The sequence below is a fragment of the Vulpes vulpes genome, chromosome 4, assembly GCF_048418805.1.
Source record: "Vulpes vulpes isolate BD-2025 chromosome 4, VulVul3, whole genome shotgun sequence".
Lineage (NCBI taxonomy): Eukaryota > Metazoa > Chordata > Mammalia > Carnivora > Canidae > Vulpes > Vulpes vulpes.
In genome coordinates, this window is record NC_132783.1 from 131,434,775 (window position 1) to 131,454,888 (window position 20,114).

Genomic DNA, 20,114 nt, shown 5'->3' on the forward strand with positions numbered 1-20,114 from the left:
GAGAGTTATCTTCATCCATGCTCTCCACCTCCTCACCTCTCATTCATGCCCAGTCCACCCCAGACCATCCTTCCTGGTCCCCTATTCCATTGAAATAGTTCTCATTCCAGTCACCAAAAACATCAAGTCCAATGGACATGTTTCAGTTCTTATTTTACTTGATTTCTCTGTTGTATTTATAGGTAAAATTTAGCACGTAATTCTTAAGTACTTTTACATATATTATCTTATTTTCACAACATAACTTGAAAGCAAGATTATGATTCTGTAATGGGCCCCAAATTGCACAGCTCATAAATGACAAAGAAGGGCTTTGATTCCAGTCAAACTGACTCCAGGCTCTGGACTTCTTTTTAATGTTTAAACTGTTTGTTGAACTATACCCACCGAAAAGAATGCATACATGAATATATAGCTCAGTGACCTTACAAACTGAAAACAGCACCCAGATTAATGAACATCATCAGCCCCGAAAGCATTTCCTGTTTCTTCTCAGTGGCTGCACTCAAAACCTCTCTATACCTTTCTCCATATTATGAACACTGTTGCTCCCTCTCAGCTGGCTGATGGACTGAAGTATTGGCTAAAACCCAGGCAGCCACCTTGTCTTCCATTCTGACACAGCCTTATGCTCCTAGACTGCTTGCTTCCTTTCGTCAGGTCTCCCTGCTTTCCTGCCTGTTGGCTTTGAGTCTGGTCCATTCCTCTCTGCATAGCCTTGGCTGGCCTGATGTCCAGGCTTTAAGCACACCTGGCTTTGGCTGTAGGCTGCTTCCTTCTGTTGCTGTTCTTCAGGCTTCTCCACAGACTTGAGCATTGCAGGACAGCTTGTTGCATCCAACCATAGAGACTGGGCTCCCACTCCCCAGCTTGAACCTCAGGACTCCAGCCCCTACTGGTGTGGGATGGGAATAATACAACTCAATTTTGAAAATCTGTCCTTTCTTGGCTTATGAGACACTACTTTCCCTGATTTTCTTCTTCTCTCTCTAGCTGCTGCCTCTAAACACTTCTTCTCTTGCTCTCCCAATAAATTCTGATGTTTTCTGAGGGTCATACTGAATCTTTTTTTAAAGAATATTTTTATCCCTAGGTGATGTCTCTTACCTTCAAATTCTTAACTTTAGTACATACTTCTTTCCTGATACCTAGCCCCATTTAGAGAATTGTACTCTGAACATGATAGCTTAAAAATCAATTCAAACTCACCATTTCCCTAAAAGATCTCTATGTGTAAATGGTATCATCATTCAAAAACTGTGAAGGTTAGAAATTTTCCATTCATTTCTTTCTCCTTGTGCCACATCTCTTTTCCTCACTGATCACTCATTTCTGTGGTTTGGCCCATAAATATCACTTGAAGCTGACCATTCCCATCTTGCCTCTCCCAGCTGTAAAAATGCCTCTGAAGTTTTTTAAAGAACAGTAGTTTTACTCGTTTTATTGCTTTCAACCTCACTCTCCTTTCAATGCATCCTCTACCCTGAGCCAGAATGACCATTATAAAAAGCATATCCATATCTAATCACATTAAATCTCAGCTTTAATATCATTTATTGACTTCACATGGCCTCAGGAAGATGTTCCAACACCTTAGCTTGGGGCACGACTCTTCAGCTGGCTCATGCCTACTCTCCAGGCACATTTCTGCCCCTCCATACCTTGCTGTCTCTTGGCCCTACTAGGTCTTTGCTGTTCTCTAGATAGACCATGCTCACTTGTCAAGGTTTGTGATGTGTTTCTCTCTACCTCTCTCCCTTTCTTGGTCTGATTGACCTCTTCCCATGCTGGGCAGACCTAACTATATTATAACAGCAGATAACTAACTATATTATAATAATCAGATTACTTTGCTTCTTCTTACACTACATTGTAAACTATTTGAGGATAGGGATTTGCCTTTCAGTTGTATCTTATTAGTTCCTGGCAGATTATGAATCTTAAATGTTTACTAGTAGCACCATTTTAGCTCCCTTCACTCTAGACTAGTGCTAGGTTCTCCACAGGTCTGTGTGTGCACTTCATAACAACTTGACATATCCACTTTCAAGTCAGATTGATCTTGAGTTCAGGGTCCTGTTCTCTCACTAGTTGGCCATGGATTGGCAGTGTTCTCAGCCAGTTCTCAGCTATGTCCTGAACAGGATGGGGAAGTTGGTTGGACAAGCAGAATCACTGCAGTCAGCATTGCTCCTACTCCCTTCTATGGATAGAAGTAAGTTCTCTCTTTTTAGGATCTGGTGGACAGCATCCAGTTTAAACTACTGGGCTCAACAGCTAAAGTATTATCTAACAGTTTTGTCATTTCATTTAAGTAAATGATGAGAGAAAACCTGAAAATTACACAAACTCAAAATAAGGATGAGTGTGAACCGGACAGTCAAGTGCTCATGCTTTAAACTCTCAACTATAAATAAAATTATTGAAATAGATGATCCCTAGGCCTCTCCTAGCTCTGAATGTCACTGTATTAGTAATAACAGCAGTAATAAAAGAATGGTATGTTAACAACCAGTTCAAATGAGAATCTAACAGTCATATCTACAATCAGGAATGCTAAAATAGATGTTAATAGACAAAAAACTGGTCACTATGTATAGAGCGATCTAATACTTGTAATTTATTCAAAAGTTTATAAATTAATATATATTGATTAAAATTAATTTGCATGTCTATGCACAAGAATCATTTGAACTGCTATTGGTTTCTTACAACTTATAGTTATAGAAGATCTGAGTCAAAACCGATGAAAGGCATAGACTCCTACAGATGCAGACAGTCCAAAGTGTCCAAAAGACTGTATTCAGCCTTCTACTGAAAGGATATCTAATAATCTCTTGTTCATTTTGAAGTCTTCCATAACTCTTCCTGATGCATTTGCTACATGTTTATTACACTGTGCCAGATTCCATCCTAAGTGTTTTACATTGATCACATTTAATATCTGTGATACTGTAGTTTAATAAGAAATACATACTTGGTCTTTTTCTCTGGCTCCTGACAAAGAACTTGGAAAACTCTTGTAATTTCTTGAGTGATAGGTGTGAGGAGTATTTTTCCTTATTCATAATAAGTCCCTTTCAATCTTATTTGAGTTTATGCTAATGAGGTGACTCTTGGAAGATGGGGCCTAGTTGCCAGAGGAACCAACCATGTAATTAGAAGGCTGGAACTTAAAGCCTTGACACTAGACTTCTTGGGAGGGGTGAGGGGATGAGGGCTGAGTTAATCACGAATGATCAAAGATTTAACCAATCATGGTTTTTAGAACCTCCAGAAAAGCTCTAAACCAAGGGCTTTAGAGAGCTTCTGGGATGGTGAACACATCCACATGCCAGGAGGGTAGTGTAACCCAAACTCTAGGGAGACCAAAGTTTCTGGGCTTGAGACTCTTCCAGACCTTGCACTATATTCCCCTTCATCTGGCTGTTCATTTCTATCCTTTATGATATCCTTTATAATAAACCAGTAATAGTAAGCATTCTATGAGTTCTATGAACTATTCTAGAAAATTCAAACCTGAGGAAGGGTCATGGAAACCCTCAATTTGTAACCAAGTCAGACAGAAGAATGGGTAACCTGGAGATCTACTACTTGAAATTGGCATCTAAAATTGGGGGCAGTCTGGTGGGGCCAGGCCCTTAACCTATGGAATCTGCCCTAACTCCCAACAGTTAGTGCTAGAACTGTATTAAGTTGTAGAACAACCAGGTGGTCTCTCCTGAGAAGTGGAGAATTGGGTGATGTGGGAAACCAACATATTTGGTGTCAGAAGTGTTGTGAGTAAAGAGAGTTTTCCTTTAACATCTGTAACAATACAATGAGGCATTTTATTATATAGATTGTGAAACTCTGATTTAGAATAAAGAAGTACCTTTTCCAAGGTCAAATACCTCATAACTTGGAAAGACAAGGTTCAAGAAGATATGCTTTTCCCCTAAGTATTTCATTTATAGAATAAAGTAATACTTCCAGTTCAATGGCAAAAAGTAGTTAAATAAACCATGAGTGTTGGAAGGTCTATTTAAATTCACCATGTAAGGAGTTTAGTCAACTGATACCTATTTCTGATTTCACACATAATCTCAGGGAAGGATGTTACCAGACCCTTGCTTGCAGAACAGATGTGGTTTATGACCTTTATTAGAGTGACCCCCCAGGAAGTAGTAGAAGCTCCTCTATGCATGCAAATCTCATAAAGGGCACCTCTGGGCCAGGGTTGCTGCCAAGTTGAGGGAAGGGTTCAGTGAGATGTTTGCAGTCAGCATAGCATTCCCTGCTAGTTCTCTGCAGTGCTGAAGACCAACAGTCAGAGCAAGAGGCAAATGTGCTTTGGAAATCTGAAATGGATTCCTTAACACCACTCCTAACTGTCAGTGGGAATATTCACTGATTCAAAGATGAAATGAACAAAGAGCTTTGAATTATTAAAAAAAGACTACCAAAACAAAGGAAAAAGTGTCCTGTCCAGCTTACCCATTGTGTAATTCATGCGGTCCAGCAAGGAATTATCTGAAATATCTAATAACATGACAAAATCAAATGCAGAAGGGGGAAGAAGCACTTCTTTGGAGGTGCTAGCATCAACAGCCAATGTGGGTATTTGCATTTTTTTTTCTTCGAGTTCTAGGGCCTCTCTGTTGTAGCCCGTGAGAGCTTCCTCCAGAAGCTTTGCTTGGTTTAACGTCATTGGAAAACCATCCAAGACCCAGCCTTGATCCACAGGTACCTCACTAAATTGAAAATGGACACATCATTAACATTTTAATAGATACAAGTACTTTGGAAGTAACAACACAATCTATCTTGCCTTTACCTTTCTTTTAACTCCACAGTAACTTCCTTCCACAAAATTGTTATTACTTTACAGCTAAGAGTGGGCTTATTAATGTACCACAATCACTCCTTTGCTTAAAAGCTTTCTGTAGGTCCCTGCTGCCCTCCAAATCTATTCCAGAGACCATAACATCATATTTAAAACTAAAAGGCCATGACTTACTTCCCTATGACGTCTTGTCTCTCACAGCTTGAACCATTTACTTCACACAAACTGATCTCCTCACTGTTAGGTGAGGCTGTGCTGCATTTCCTAGCCTGTGTTCATAGGCAGTTCCTCCTTTGACCCTGTTTCTCATCTACACATAGTAGGATAACACACCTCACAGGGCCATTCTGAGGATAAATTGAAATGATTCATTTAAAAAACCCAGCACTGAGCTTAGCACAAGTGGATACTTGCCTTGCCAACCAGGAGACCTCTCTTACTCCACCCAACCCAGCAAGGAGACACAACTGCCTAATCTGAACTCCTCAAGCTCTCACTCACTTCATTATACAATCAATAATTATTGCATTTTTTGAGTAAGAAAAAATCAAATGAGTCTTCCTTATATCAGTTAAAATTTATAAGGTTCCTATAGTGTGAGGAGCATTTCTTGGGTTTTTGCCTTCAATGCAGCATCCTCCATAGAGAATAGGAGCTCCAGGAATTATTAGTTAAGGTCTTTACATTAAAAAATGATTTGAAAAGGGAAGAAACTTCAACTCTGCCCTTCTAAATCTCTAATTATGTAAAATTGAGAGTTTATTTTTGGATTCAAAGTTATGATTTCATTTCTTTCTCTGTTAGAACTCATATTAAACAATATAGAATTTCCTTTCTTCCCTGGGCAATCTCTCATTTCTTGTTGCCTTCCTATCCAGCACTGACCAGCCTTTGGATCCCTGGGTTCACTTCTTCCTCCTGAAACATAAAACAAGGAAGGGCACTGACCTGTGACCATACAGGTAGTGTCCCTGCCCTCTATAATGTGTCACTTGGCTTTTCCAAGTATCTAACTTTTCCTTGAATTCCTTGCAGGGAATAGAACCTGACCTGTGCTCACATCTGGGTGGTGAAGTCAAGACTAGTAAAGTGGGGGAAGTGAAATATAAGCATGTAAATTACAAAACATATCTTCATCTTGCTGTATGTTTTCTAATGTAGACAAGCAGTATCTATTCGATATTAAAAATAAGAAACATTTCTATATTATTCTTTATATACTTCCACTTGATAAAAAATATATTAGTAGATCAAAAAAAATACATACTTAATAGCATTTACCAAGATGTTAACTAGCAACATGTCAGAAATGCTCTTTCCTTTCTTCAGCATCTTTTCTGATTTTGCGCCAAGCTGAGCCCGCACAGTCAGCTGTGAAAATAAACAATGAATGGTAGAGCACAGCTAATTTAAAAGTCAGAATATGAATATTTCAGGGAAAAATTAAATGAGCATGCTCTCTTGTAAAGACACTGATCATCTGGCATAATTCTGGAGTCAGCCAAGCATTTAGGGGAAATATTTAGGCAGATTTTGACACTCTGTTGTGGTTCCCATCTTTCCAAGATCTTCCTCTCAATTTCTAGCTGCTCTGACATCCCCAACCTTCATTTGCTAATACCTTAAATTGAAACTATTCAAGATTCTGCTTGAGTTCTAGTCATTCTCATGCTATGAAGACGTGACTTGTCTCTGGAAGTTCTCTTCATTCAATGATCCAATTCCATACAATTTCTGCCTGACTGGTTTATGCTGCTTATCTGCTGCCTTTGCTTTTTACTGTCTGCTTTTGACCTTCAAATCATTCTCTTTTCTATCTTGTCCAGCATTTATAGCATTATCTGTAGTAGGGCTAGTCCAATAAAGCTGCTCTATCATTAGGAAATTCCCTAGATTTTATTCTTAAATCGGCCACTAGTGAGTATTTTATTTTATTTTTTTTAAAGATTTTATTTACTTATTCATGAGAGACAGAGAGAGAGAGAGAGAGAGAGAGAGAGAGGGAGAGAGAGAGAGAGAGAGAGAGAGAGAGGCAGAGACACAGGCAGAGGGAGAAGCAGGCTCCATGCAGGGAACCTGATGTGGAACTTGATCCATGACTCCAGGGACTCCAGGATCACACCCTGGGCTGAAGCAGGTGCTAAACCACTGAGCCACCCAGGGATCCCCATCCAGTGAGTATTTTATAAGTCAAATGATATTAGATCTCTACTCAAAACCCTGTAAAGTTTCCTTGTTTACACTGAATGTCCTAATCATACCTATAAGGCTAACTTGATTTTTCTCCCTTCCTGCTCATCTCTCTAACCTCAGGGCTTACTATTATCCCACCTTGCTGGCCAGGCACCTTCCTGCCTCATTGCTACCAGACAGCTATTCTTACTTCCTGAAATGCTACACCACATGCACTTGGCAAGTTCTCTCAATCTTCTTTCAATCTGGTAAAACCTCACTTTCTCAAGGAGGCCTATTCTATTTAATATAGTAACCCTCCCTCTTTTCCCACATCTTTAGTCTTGGTCTGTGCTTCTTATCCCTTACTCCTCTCTACATTTTCTTTCTTCCTGGTTTCATTACTATCTAATGGATCATATAATTCATTTACTGTGTGTATGGTTTGTTATCTATCTCTATTAGAGTATAAATTCCTTAAGGTCCAGGAATCCCGTCTTTTCTTTTCACTGATATATCCCAAATAATTACAATGGCATACAAAAAAATGTATGCCCTTTGAATTAAATATAGAATTTGGAGGATTTATAACTCAACAAAGGCAAATATAAAAAAATACACTTAGACTTTCTGCTAATTTATATTTCAAATATATGAAGTAAAAATTGTAAATTCTCCTTTATCACTTCTTCTAAGCCCATTTATCTCCCCACTGGCTGTCATATTTATAGTTTGGTGTATATCCTTCCAAAACTTTTTCTGTCTTTAAATAATTCTGAAATCTAAAATATTAGAAATCTAAAACTGTTTTCTAGAGGTGCCTGGGTGGCTCAATCAGTTAAGCATCTGACTCTTGATTTCAGCTCAGGTCGTGATCTCAGGATTGTGAGATTGAGCCCCAAGTTGAGCTCTGTGCTAGCGTGGAGCCTGCTTAGGATTCTTTTTCTCCCAAGGGGAACCATCTTATACCTTGGTGGGACTGGATAAAATAGATGTGATACACACACACACACACACACACACACAATAGAATACTACTCAGCCATCAAAGAAATGACGTGTTGTCATTTGCAATGACACAGATGGAACTAGAGGGTATTATGCTGAAGGAAATAAGTCAGTTAAGGAAAGACAAATGCCATATGATTTTACTCATATGTGAAATTTAAGAAGCAAAACAGATGAACATAGGGGAAGGGAAGGAAAAATAAAATAAGATGAAAACAGAGAGGAAGGCAAACCATAAGAGATTCTTAACTATAGGAAACAAACTGAGGGTCGCTGGAGGTGGAGGGATGGGGTAACTGGGTGATGGGCATTAAGGATGGCACTTGAAGTAATGAGCACTGAGTTCTGTATGCAACTGATGAATCACTAAATTCTACCTCTGAAACTAATAATACAATATATGTTAACTTAAGTAAAAAAAATTTTTTAAAGACATTAGTTGAAAAAAAAAAAAGATTCTCTTTCTCCCTCTGCCCCTGCCCCACACCAAATAAAAATAAAGAAAAAATAAAATTATTTCCCAAGGTGAAATGCATAATAAAAGTAATTAAATGTAATAAAAGTAAAGCAAATAAAATCTCACTTGATTAATCTAGACATTCTATTCGATGACAAAAAGATGTCTCCATATACAGAAAAGCAATACTACACAAGGAAATATTAGCTTCCATTAGAAGTAATAGTCGGTGACTTACAAATATTTCTTGCAGGGATTAATCAAAATTCTGTAAAGTCACCACTAAGTATAAGAAGAAATTCTTTGGAAAAAATTATTAAAAGGTAAAGAGAGTAGGACAAGAAATTAAAGTAATAAATTAAGCAGTAAATAAAAATACATAAGTATAAATTTGACATAAGACTAACATTTTTAAAAAGCACATATTTACCTTCTTACCTGGCAAAACTGAGTAACAATTTCCACCACTTTAGAGATAAAGAATATAAAGAAAATTAAGTAACTCAGATTCAGCTAATATGTTATCATCATATTTACCGTAAGTAGGCTCCATGCCCAGTATGGAGCCCAACATGGGGCTTGAACTTACGATCCTGAGATCAAGACTCAGGCATGTAAAACCGACTAAGCACCCTCCCCTAGTGCCCCATCATCATATTTACTTTAAACCAAAGAGGAGCACACTGCTATTTCATTTCATTTGAAGAAATACCAAGAAACTATGAATCATAACATATTTCCATATACTAGTAGCCAAAATTAGACCATGGTACTTACTTCAGAGAAACTATCACTTGATTTGACTTCTTCAGCTTTTGGAGTTTTATTTGTATCAGTACCTAGCAACAGGAAAAGTGGTAAGAAAAAATTCTGGTATCTACCACTAATAACCATGTTAGTATTTGATCATCTATGGTTTTGGACAGATGGGCTATCGGTTCCAGCCATGCCAGAGATGCTCAGAGGAGGCAGTAACAGGGTCACCGCAGAATGGCATCACCTTCCTTCCACCACAAGAAAATCCCAGCCATCATGTGGCCAGGCATTTTCCACTTCCTTCTTTCCATGATGACTCACCCATAATAATATCATTAGAAGAACATTAATATAGCTTAGGTTTTCATAAAACTAGCCAAATTTCTCAAGAAACTTTGTTAAAATGTTAATTCATTAATTTTTATTTTCCTGAATTATCAAGTTATAGGTAGTAAATATGTGTAAAAGTAGAAAACTCTAGAAGCTCGAAGGTTGTTAGTTAAAATCTATAGAATAAAACACAAGTTTTCAGGGTCCATTTATAATTAACTGGACTTTTGTAATACATCATACAATACTTGTAATAGTTTAAAAGTCCATTAAAATTATCTTGTATGAAACACATAACTGAAATAATGGACAGGTTACACCTTTTAAAATATAGGAAACTCAGCTGCTCTAGGAGAGCTGCACGCTCACCACACCATTCAGGGGTGATGGTGATAATGACGTTGTCATAGGAGGATCTGAACTTTATGCTAGAATGTGAGGAAACTATTAAACATGGCAAGCCTTCACCAGCCTAGTCAGAAAAGATATTTAGGACTTAACATTGTTTTCCTTCAATGTTTCTTTTTAGCGTCTGAAAGACTAGAACCCAGATCCCAAGTGAGATAACTTTTCATCGGGTTTGAAAGCTTGCTTCTATTTATTTGCCTTGCCCACAGCTGGAAATAAACTTAACTTTATCTAGAGAACCACTCTTCAGGTGGGTGCAAGAGGCCAGGCCCTACAGCCTCCCTCAGCACAGTGAACAATACACGGCAGTACGCAGGGGGCCGCAACAGTACCACTCATGTGGATCTGCATAGGCCAGAAGAAACAATAAAATACTGTCTCCCTGCAAAGCCAGGAAGAGGGAGGATTCTCCTGTTATCATAAATCCAACAAAACTGAGCAACTACTTGAAGGGGTATAAAAAGGTTCCTTAATATTCATCTCTTATCCCTAGTTGTAGACACAGGTTAGGGACTCTTGTGTTTGTCTTACTTCCTCTGTTAAGTGACCAGGGAGACAACTATGTGAAACTCCCCTTCCTTTCCCTGAAAGCAAGTTTGTGCTCACATACATGCGTACTCACTATTTATCTGTCCGTCTATCTAACATAAATAATGGATGATTTTTTTGATATCCCACTTACTAAGTATAGTTTTATCTTCTGTTTCTGGTAATGCTTCCTCTGAAACTGGATGAGGTGAAAATGCATTCTGTAGATCCTTTGGGGAGAAAACACACACACACACACACACACACAAATTTTAACACTGTTATATTTTAATAACATTTAAAATTTTATTTCTATAAGTAAGGTTTATTCTCTTTCATCTATAACATTGATAATAAGAAGAACTGAATGATTTCTGAAAACAAGAAAAATTTGATGATTATTCTTACAGAAACACACAGTAACCTATGATGTAGCCTTTCAAATGCCCTTCAATTCTATGTAAAATACAGCAACTGCTATTTTGAAAATACAGCAAAACCTGAGAAAGGTAGAGTTTGTAGAAAGCCATTTTAGAAAGAACAATCCTAGAGGTGTCAGCCATAGCCACAAAGGAATAAAGAAAAATCATGTCCATTATCTATCATACAATTGATTAGAAAACAGAGTAAGAGGCAGCCCGCACTTCTCCCGGTTATTTTCATAATTCGTAGTTAAATGGTATTTATCTTGCAGCCCATGCAAATGATCTGGATTAGATTCTCTGGTAATTTCTTCAATTGCAGAGACAACATAAGGTAGGGGAAGGAATGTTGGATTTAGAATCTGGGTTTCCACCCACAACACTCATCAACAAGCCTTCTGCCTCCAAGCAAACCAATTCACACTTAGGAATTCACTCTATTGTCTTCCCTTTAAAATGAGGGTGCTGGACCATGTTAGGATTCTCAAGGTGGGGCCACATTTTCATATTTTCTGCAGTAATGTAGCAAGATGTGATATTAATGGGAACGCGATACAGGTAAAAACCACAGAAAGACCTCCCTCTTCTCCACCACCCTTCGAATTGACATCTCCTCACAGATCAAATTCAGCCAGCCAACTGTTTTATATGTGGTCCCTGGGCATCCTTCTGCAGAATAGCATCGTGAGCCAGGGGACTAAGCCTGGCATCCCCCTCTGCCCCTTCTCTGCTCTGCTCTAGCATCCGCCTCAGCACTGGTCTTTAACTATGCAATGGATACTCTGCTATTGGCCACTGCCAGGGTCTCAGTGGTGAAATAGCACTCTAGGAGCTGGTGATTTGGTGAACTCCCCCCACCCCAACACCCATACCCTACCCTCCTCCAATTCCTTGCAATTCAGCCCCTTCACCCCTTACCAGTCTTATCAGCCTGTGGTTCTTTCTTCAGGAGTGTCTCCAGCTGATGGTAACTGGGCACAAAGTGGGCCAATAACCCTGGATGACCAACTAGACAAACAGTGTGTTGAGGGGGTGGCAGGGAGGAATTTCCTCTCTCATTATATAAATACCCACATAATAACCTTGATTTTGCCTCTTGGTTCGCGAAATGTAAAATCTTTTCTCTCTGGGCTTTTCCAGAAAACTTTGCTAACCTCTGGTCTAGAAGATCTCTTAGATTCCATACGGTTTCCAGTCTCTAGAATAGGAGGAGCATAAAAGAAAACTAAAATCACACTTGCCTGGCTTTCTTTGTTCTTCTCTTGCAGAACTGGTAGAGACTTTTCTTCAGCTTCTTTCTCAATTGGTAGAGCCTCACTGATTTTTTCATTGTCATGGAATGCTTTGATTGCTTCTTGGACAAGAGTGTCAATAGAAAGTACCTGAATAGGAAAGTCTAAAGTACAAAAGAATTCTATTAATAACTTTTCATTTAGGAAACTGACATAATTATCCTTCTGTGACAGCCCCATCCAATAACACTGTCTCTAGGGTCTCCTAAAACTGTCTTTTGGACGAAGCTGCTTATTTTTTTTATTGTGGTAAATTCACATAAAATAAATCTAACCATTTTAGATACACCTCAGTGGTACTTAGGTCATTTATTTTGTCCAACCATCACCACTATCTTGTTCTAAAACATTTTCATCATCCAAAGAGGAAACCCTGTACCCATTAGGCAGTCACTCCTTATCTCTCTATCCCTGATTCTGCAACCACTAATTTGTCTTCTGTTTCTATGGATTTGTCTATTCTGGACATTTTACATCAATGAAGTAATACAATATGTGGCCTTTAGTGTCTCCTTTTTTTCATTTAGCTTCATGTTTTCAAGGTTCATCCATGTTGTAGCACCTAAGAGTATTTCACTCCTTTCTCATGGCTAAGTAATATTTCATTGTATAGATACACCACTTTTGTTATCCATTCATCAGGTGACAAGCATTTGGATCCCCCCCCCACTTTTGACTATTATTAATAGTGCTGCTATGAATGTGCCACTATGACTATTCCTACACAATATTTTGAACACCTGTCTTCGCTCCTTTGGGGTACATATCCCATAGTGGAATTGTCGGGGTCATATGGTAATTCTTTAATTTACTGAGGAACTTTCAACCACTTTCTATAGTGGCAACACCATTTCACATTTCCACCGGCAATATATAAGGGTTCCAACAACACTTCCTTACCAACACTTGTTATTTTCCTTTTCTTTTTATTATACCCATCCCAGTGGGTGTGAAGTGGTATCTCAATGTGCCTTTGTCAAACTTTTTAAGGAGGTCCTTTAAAATCTCAATATAATATACCCTTGTCTGTCTCAGAATAGTTTTAGATGGACTAGTCTCTACAAATGGTGAGTTTTTACAGTGAAAACAGCAAAAAATAAGTGTAACTGAATAAAAACTAATTAAACAGAAGGAAACCTTCTAACAGAATGAGCTTCAAAAGAAAAAGCCAAAGGTTCACTAAAAAGACAGAACTCAACAAATGTGAAGAAATAAAATGTTTATAATTTTAAGTGCATTTCTTTTGTATTTGTTATAAATTATTAATTCCCCCTTCATTAGTAGGTAAATAAAATATATGAGTCAAAGTTGACAACTTGTTATTTCTCAAGACTATGCACCAGCATTATATAACATATCCATATATCCAGGTTTGCCAATTTATGACTCTAAAATCCTCAAAGTGTCTGCCTTGGACAAGTAATTATATGATCACTCTATTATAAAATTTTTGATGATGAGAGATTCCCAATATATCAGCAGATTATGTCTGTTGCCCACAGACATAGTCATTTGCTACAGTCAATGTAACTACAATCCAATAAGTGAAAAAAAAAAAGAAGAAATTCTACCTTTTTGTAGAGCCTTTAGAGCAGTAGTTTTTCCACTAAATGTTTTTCCAACTAAGCACCCTTTAATAGCAAATGAAGGTAATTCTAGTACTGTTGATTTGACTTGAGGAGGATGAGATTTTTCAATTAATCTGTGAATCACATGACCCAATATGGTATTGTTGGAGGGTGGTAAATTATCAACCATTTCTTCTGGTAAAGCCCACTCTCCAACCATATTCTGCAACATAACAATGAAACAAACCAGAACATCCTTAAAAATGTAATTTAGGCATATACAAAATTTTAATATTGAAAATAAACATAAATTATAGCAAACAAAAGTAAAACTTTAAATAATTATATTACATAAGTGAGTAATAACATAAATAATATGTTCATAGTAGAGAACAAAAAAATGAGCTTCTTATGTAAAAATAAAAATGAAAAACTCAAAAATCCTTAACAGTTTATGAAAGTAAGCATATTGAGTTTATCGAGACAAACTGTAACTCAGGTTGAGCATAAAGATACTTAAATTGAAGCTACCCTCAGTAAACAGATAAAAGAGAATAATAGTTATCTGCTATCTTATGCAAATACTAAACTGATTTTAAAATATTTTATTATAAGAAAAATAAAGGAGAACATTCATGCCCAATATGGTGTGCTCTAAATCTGTTGTTTGACTCCCAGTTACTTTGAGTTTCTTGCTGAAATGATCAAATAACTATAGGTTTAAAAACAAACTACAGACCACAATCTCTGAAACAAAACTAGAAACTGACTTTAGAAATATATGAGAAATATAAACATTTAAAAATTAAAAGCATTCTTTTAAAATAATTCTGGGATTAAAGAGGAAATTAAAATTAAAAATGTCCAAAAAAGAACATTAAAACAATAGATTTATTAAAAATATGGTATGGGATCAATCTGTACTCAGAGGAAAAGTCATAGCCCCATACAATGCCAGATCTAAAATTTAAAAAAGGGAAACAAAGTGTTAAAATAGGAAAATATAATTTTAGATAAATAAATGAGGGAGGAACTCATAAAAATGGAAATATGTAGAGAGCACAACTATCAAGATACTTTTTATATATTTCTAGAACTTGTCCAGACTAAAGACAATAAGGAAATTGCTACTAATTCTGAACAAAGGTGAGGAAAGCAAGTATCAATTTTGTAACATACTATGAAAGAAACAAGAGATTTTAAGGATATCTAAAAAAACTTTAAAAATTTTCTTATTATATTAACATTCAGTTAATTAACATTAGTGCATCATTAGGTTTCCAGAGGTAGAGCTCAGAGATTCTTCAGTTGTATATAACACCCAGTGCTCATCACATCACATGCCCTCCATAATGCCCATTACTCTGTTATCCTATCCTCCCATCCCTCTCCCCTCCAGCAACCCTTGCCTCCTATGGTTAAGAGTCTCTTATATTTTGTCCAATTTCTTATTATGTCTTATTTTATTTTTCCCTTCTTTTCTCTGTGCTTTTCTGTTTTGTTTCCTAATTTCTACATGAATGAAATCATATGATAATTGTCTTTCTCTGATTGACTTATTTCGCTCAGCATACTACCTACCATTTACATTGATATGGATGGAACTGGAGAGTACTATGCTGAGTGAAATAAGTCAAGGAGAGAAAGACAATGATATGGTTTCACTCATGTGTGGAATACAAGAAATAGCACAGATGATCATAGGAATCAGAGAGGGAGACAAACCAGGAGAGACTTAACTATAGGAAACAAACAAGGTTATGGAGGGGAGGTGGGAGGGGTTAGGGTAGCTGGATGATGGGCATTATGGAAGGCATGTGGTGTGATGAGCACTAGGTATTACATGCAACAATGAGTAGCTGAACTCTATATCTTAAACTAATGATGTACTGTATGTTGGCTAACTGAATTTAAATTTTAAAAAGAGGGGCACCTAGGTGGCTCAGTCAGTTAAGCATCTACCTTCGGCTCGGTGGTGAACTCTGGGGCCTGGGATCAAGCCTCACCTTGGACTCCATGCTCAGCAGAGAGCCTGCTTTTCCCTCTCCCTCTACAAGTCCCCCTGCTTGTCCACTCTCTCTCTCTCATAAAAAAAAAATGTTTAATCTTTAAAATAGATAAATAAAATGAATAATGAAAAAAATGAGTTTCAGAAAGATATAAATTTCATCAGTGCACAAAAATATAAATTCTATAAATAAGGCTAAGTATATGTAGAAATGTAGTACATAATAAGGTTTATATTTCACAGCTGCAGAGAAGGAGATTATCTCACAATCGGTATTAGAATAATTTATGCCCATATATGTGAAAATAACAAAGTTGGATATCCTTATATTTTTCATGAAAATAGATTTTGGAACCAAGAAATAATGAATGCCCCAAAATCTGGATGAACATTTATATGTTCCATGAAAACCATAAAATAAAAGGCTGATAAATCTGATTATATAAAAATAAAATATTCTACACTCCCCCCACATAAACATACTTACATACACACAATTTTAAAATAAAGAACAAAAGGAAACTGTCTGTAAACACATCATGTTTGACAAAGGGTTAAGAGTCTTAGTTTATAAAAAGCTGTAAGCAATAATATGAAAAAGAAAAATATCCCAACAGAAAAAAAGGCACAAAGAATATGAACAGTCAGTACCCAAAATAGAAAATGGACAAGGTTTTGAAGCAAGGTTCAAATTCACAGAAATAAAGATATCCAGATAAAGCAGTGATGCATCATATTTTGCTTAACACAAAAAGATTAGTCATACTTCTCATTCAATATCAGTGGGAGAGTAAATTAGCACATTATTTTATTTTCTAACGTGCCCAAAGTTGCTGTAACATCACCATAATAATAATAAAATATAATAAAAATAATTAAAGATATAAAAACCTAAGAATTAGAGTTTAATTTACACATATATCACTGCAAAATTAGGTCCGATAGTATTTTTCTGAAGTCACTTAAAGATCTTAAAAAATTATCTTTGGTGAATATAAAAAATTTAGTAACGTAAGTAGGTAACAATTTCATTATATAAATATTCCATCCACAATCTACCAGAAACAGAGTAGAAATATATGTCATTTATGATATATTTGAAGATTACTTGGAAATATACTGAACTCTAATCTGAAAATAATGATGTACTAAATGTTGGGTAACTAAATTTAAATTTAAAGATTATTTGGAATTAGTACATGCAACCTATTTATTCAACTTCAAAATGCTCTAATGTATTGTTTCAGTGGTGCAGAACATTATGAATTCAAGATATATCAGCTTATCAGCTTTTTAAAAAATCATGTGTAAGTCTTCCCCAATCCTTATTAAAGGTGATCCATTTTATTAGTACTTTTTTTATTATGTCCCTTGCCCCCAGTCAACTTGCCCCCAACCACCTTAACTTAATCTTCTTAGTCCAAATAATTGAGATGGAAAAACAGGAGCAGTAGCCACTGGGGGAGAAACTGAGCTCCCTCAAAAACATATGCCTTCATGAAAACAAAAACAAAAGACAGTTCATTATATTTCTTCACGAAAACACTGACCAATTTTTCAACTTCTGCTAATCTAAATTGTCTTACGACATTTTTTGTTTGAGAGGAAGACATATGTCTTTGTTCTGACTATACGTCAGGATTTATATCTTAGTATTTGTTATATTTATATTAATATATTCTATATGACATAGCATAAATATTCACACATGCTAGGTCATATATAAGTGTATGCATGTTTTTATATATGCTCTGTATTATTAAGTACATTAATAAATACACATCTATGTTGTTACATTTCCTTTTATCAGTATTCATTTCATATCCATCCAATATCTGACAAAAAAAATGTTTGCTCAGAATATAAGCTGACAGATTTGATGAGTGCTATAGAAGACTTGCCTGGCTTACTGACAGAATTTCTGATACAACAACATTCTGAGGTAAGGAAATGCTTTTTGAAACAAATAAAAATCCCCCAAAGAATTCATAATTGGTTTTCCTTTAAAATTGGTGGAATTTACTACTACATAAATATAATTTTATCTGATTGCCACTTGTATACAAACTGTCTTTTCTTTGTAAAATTTATTTTGTTTTAATGTCTTCAGTTCTTCTAACAATTCTGTGCATAATAATTATATGCATTGTTCATAATTAGCTAAATACTGAATTGCTTTCCATCATCACTGATTGCATTAGAATCTATTGCTTGCTTCTGCTTTCATTCGTTGGAATCATTTATACTTCTAAATTAGACAAATGATAATTATTTTATGTAATGTGACCAATTAGAAATGAACCAAATTAAAAAACAAACCAGAGAAATTGTTATTTTAAGAAAAAAAAAGTTTTAAGTCCAAGGCCCATTTTAAGTGAAAAGTTTCCAATGTTCTAATGATTTTGTGTGGTGCAGTCATTTAATCTGTTATAAAGGAACCAGCCTAGGACTGAAATCAGATGACCTAGCTTCCATAGTTCTACTACTTGCTTGTTTTGTACTCGGGTGATTCCCTTATCTTTCGTGTGATAATAAGATCTATCTCACAGGGTTGCTGTGAAGATTGAATGAAATGCTTGTGTGAGGAGCCTATGTGATCATGCACTTTAAATGCTCAACTAAAAACGTTCTCAGGCCACTGTTGGAGGCACTTAATAGTGTCACATAGGAGGGCTGGCAACAGGAGAAACCACATGCAGCTTGCACCCCCATCAGAGAGGCATCTTCCTCACAAAGGGATCAGAACAAAGCCCTGTTCCATCACTGAATGAGGTATAGAACAGTGGCCAAACACAATGAGATAGAATGTTGACCATGCAGAGAACATTTTCTTTGATTGCTTAGGACTGAAGCCCAACCTGTGGAGATAAGGAGATTAAGGATTTGGTGGAACACATTTTGCAGATCATCTTAAAAATACAGTCGATAAAATTTCTATGTAAAGACAAAGATAAAAGGGTAAGTCAAAGTAATCATCTCAGGTTAGAACAAGAACATGATGAGTGAAAAGGAGGTCAGAAGAACTGGAAAAAGGGAAAGTCAGAGCAGAATGAAGATTACTAGTTAAACTACAATGAGCTAAAGAGTTTTTTTCATTCATTAGTGAAGACAAACTAGATTTTTCTTTTACCAGATCCCTATTTTATTTACATGGTTTGTTATATATAATTACATTAATCATATAATAAAATTTTATTAGACAAAAATTATATAATAAGATGTACAATTTTTAATCCTTCAAGTATTGTTATAAACAGATACCTGACTACTAGTTTCAAGACTCTGATGCCTAGAGTGGGCAATACTAGGTAAGTACCACTTGGTTCAAATTATTGCTTTCATGGGACACTTTTTCCGTGTAGATGTGCTCCATGACACTAGCACTTGACTAATAGAAACTGCCATATATGTAAAATAATTATTAAGATGTCTTTAACTTAATATTTTTATTATCCTTGCATAAATACCATCAGTATGCATACTTGAGAAGGTACAAGACTCAAGATCCAACAATACCTACGGGCCCTGTCTCTGTGAATTCTTGTCTACTGACATACAGAGACCATGAAATTACAATAGGATAAACAGCCTCTGCCCTTGGTTGAAAGTCATAACTTATTTACCCTCACTGTTTTCATTAATTGATCTACATTGATCTTTCCAGAAACTGAATTCTGAATTCCTGGGACCATAGTATCCATCTATTCTTCCTATCTTCATAAATTGCATGGACATAACACACTACTTTCCAGTCTGGATCCCCACTCACATTCACATGGTTCTCTATATCATGTTGTAGGTACCTCATGGTTACCTAGACTTCTGATTCTGGTTACTTCCAGTCTATCATATCCGTTTTGTTTCCTATGCTTTGGTGTATTATTATCCTTCATCCCCCTGTTATTAACCATGGCTAAAAACAACATGAGCATTTACAGATAGCATCTGCTTGGAGACAGTGTCCTTGAATGTAGACTGAAGTGTACACTTCAAGGGCAAGCCTGAGATCATCCATGTGTTCAATTCATTAGATGCCCTCTCTAATTGCCACATTATCCAAGTGGTTAAATGATGCTGCCGGTGGAGCTGCATAGTTTTCTCAACAAATTGTTTACTTCTGTGTACATGATTACCCTTGGACTCAAGCCAATATACTTCAGTCTCATTTCCTGCCACTTCCAAATATCCAAGTTAGGAATAAAGCTTCCTCATCTACTCTTTTAAAGAGGGGGCAGACACAGTTTACTTTGATCAACTTGGATAGCCAGGATCTTGGCCTTGGGAGATATTCATCACCATCCATAAAATCTGAGTGCCACCAACACAACATTCAACAAAAA

At 36.4% G+C, this 20,114-nt stretch overlaps 1 protein-coding gene across 6 annotated transcripts in view; it reads right to left on the reverse strand.

Annotated features, from left to right (window-relative positions):
- SPEF2 (sperm flagellar 2) overlaps window positions 1–20,114 on the reverse strand; it is a 164,484-nt gene that overhangs the window by 87,415 nt on the left and 56,955 nt on the right. For all 6 annotated transcript variants that reach the window (XM_072757106.1, XM_026016694.2, XM_072757103.1 and 3 more), the window contains 6 exons: window positions 13,770–13,989; window positions 12,148–12,302; window positions 10,639–10,714; window positions 9,240–9,301; window positions 6,093–6,196; window positions 4,477–4,733 (listed from right to left, as the gene is read on the reverse strand). In XM_072757106.1, coding sequence (XP_072613207.1) covers window positions 4,477–4,733; window positions 6,093–6,196; window positions 9,240–9,301; window positions 10,639–10,714; window positions 12,148–12,302; window positions 13,770–13,989 — 874 coding nt within the window. The remainder of the gene's footprint in view (window positions 1–4,476; window positions 4,734–6,092; window positions 6,197–9,239; window positions 9,302–10,638; window positions 10,715–12,147; window positions 12,303–13,769; window positions 13,990–20,114) is intronic.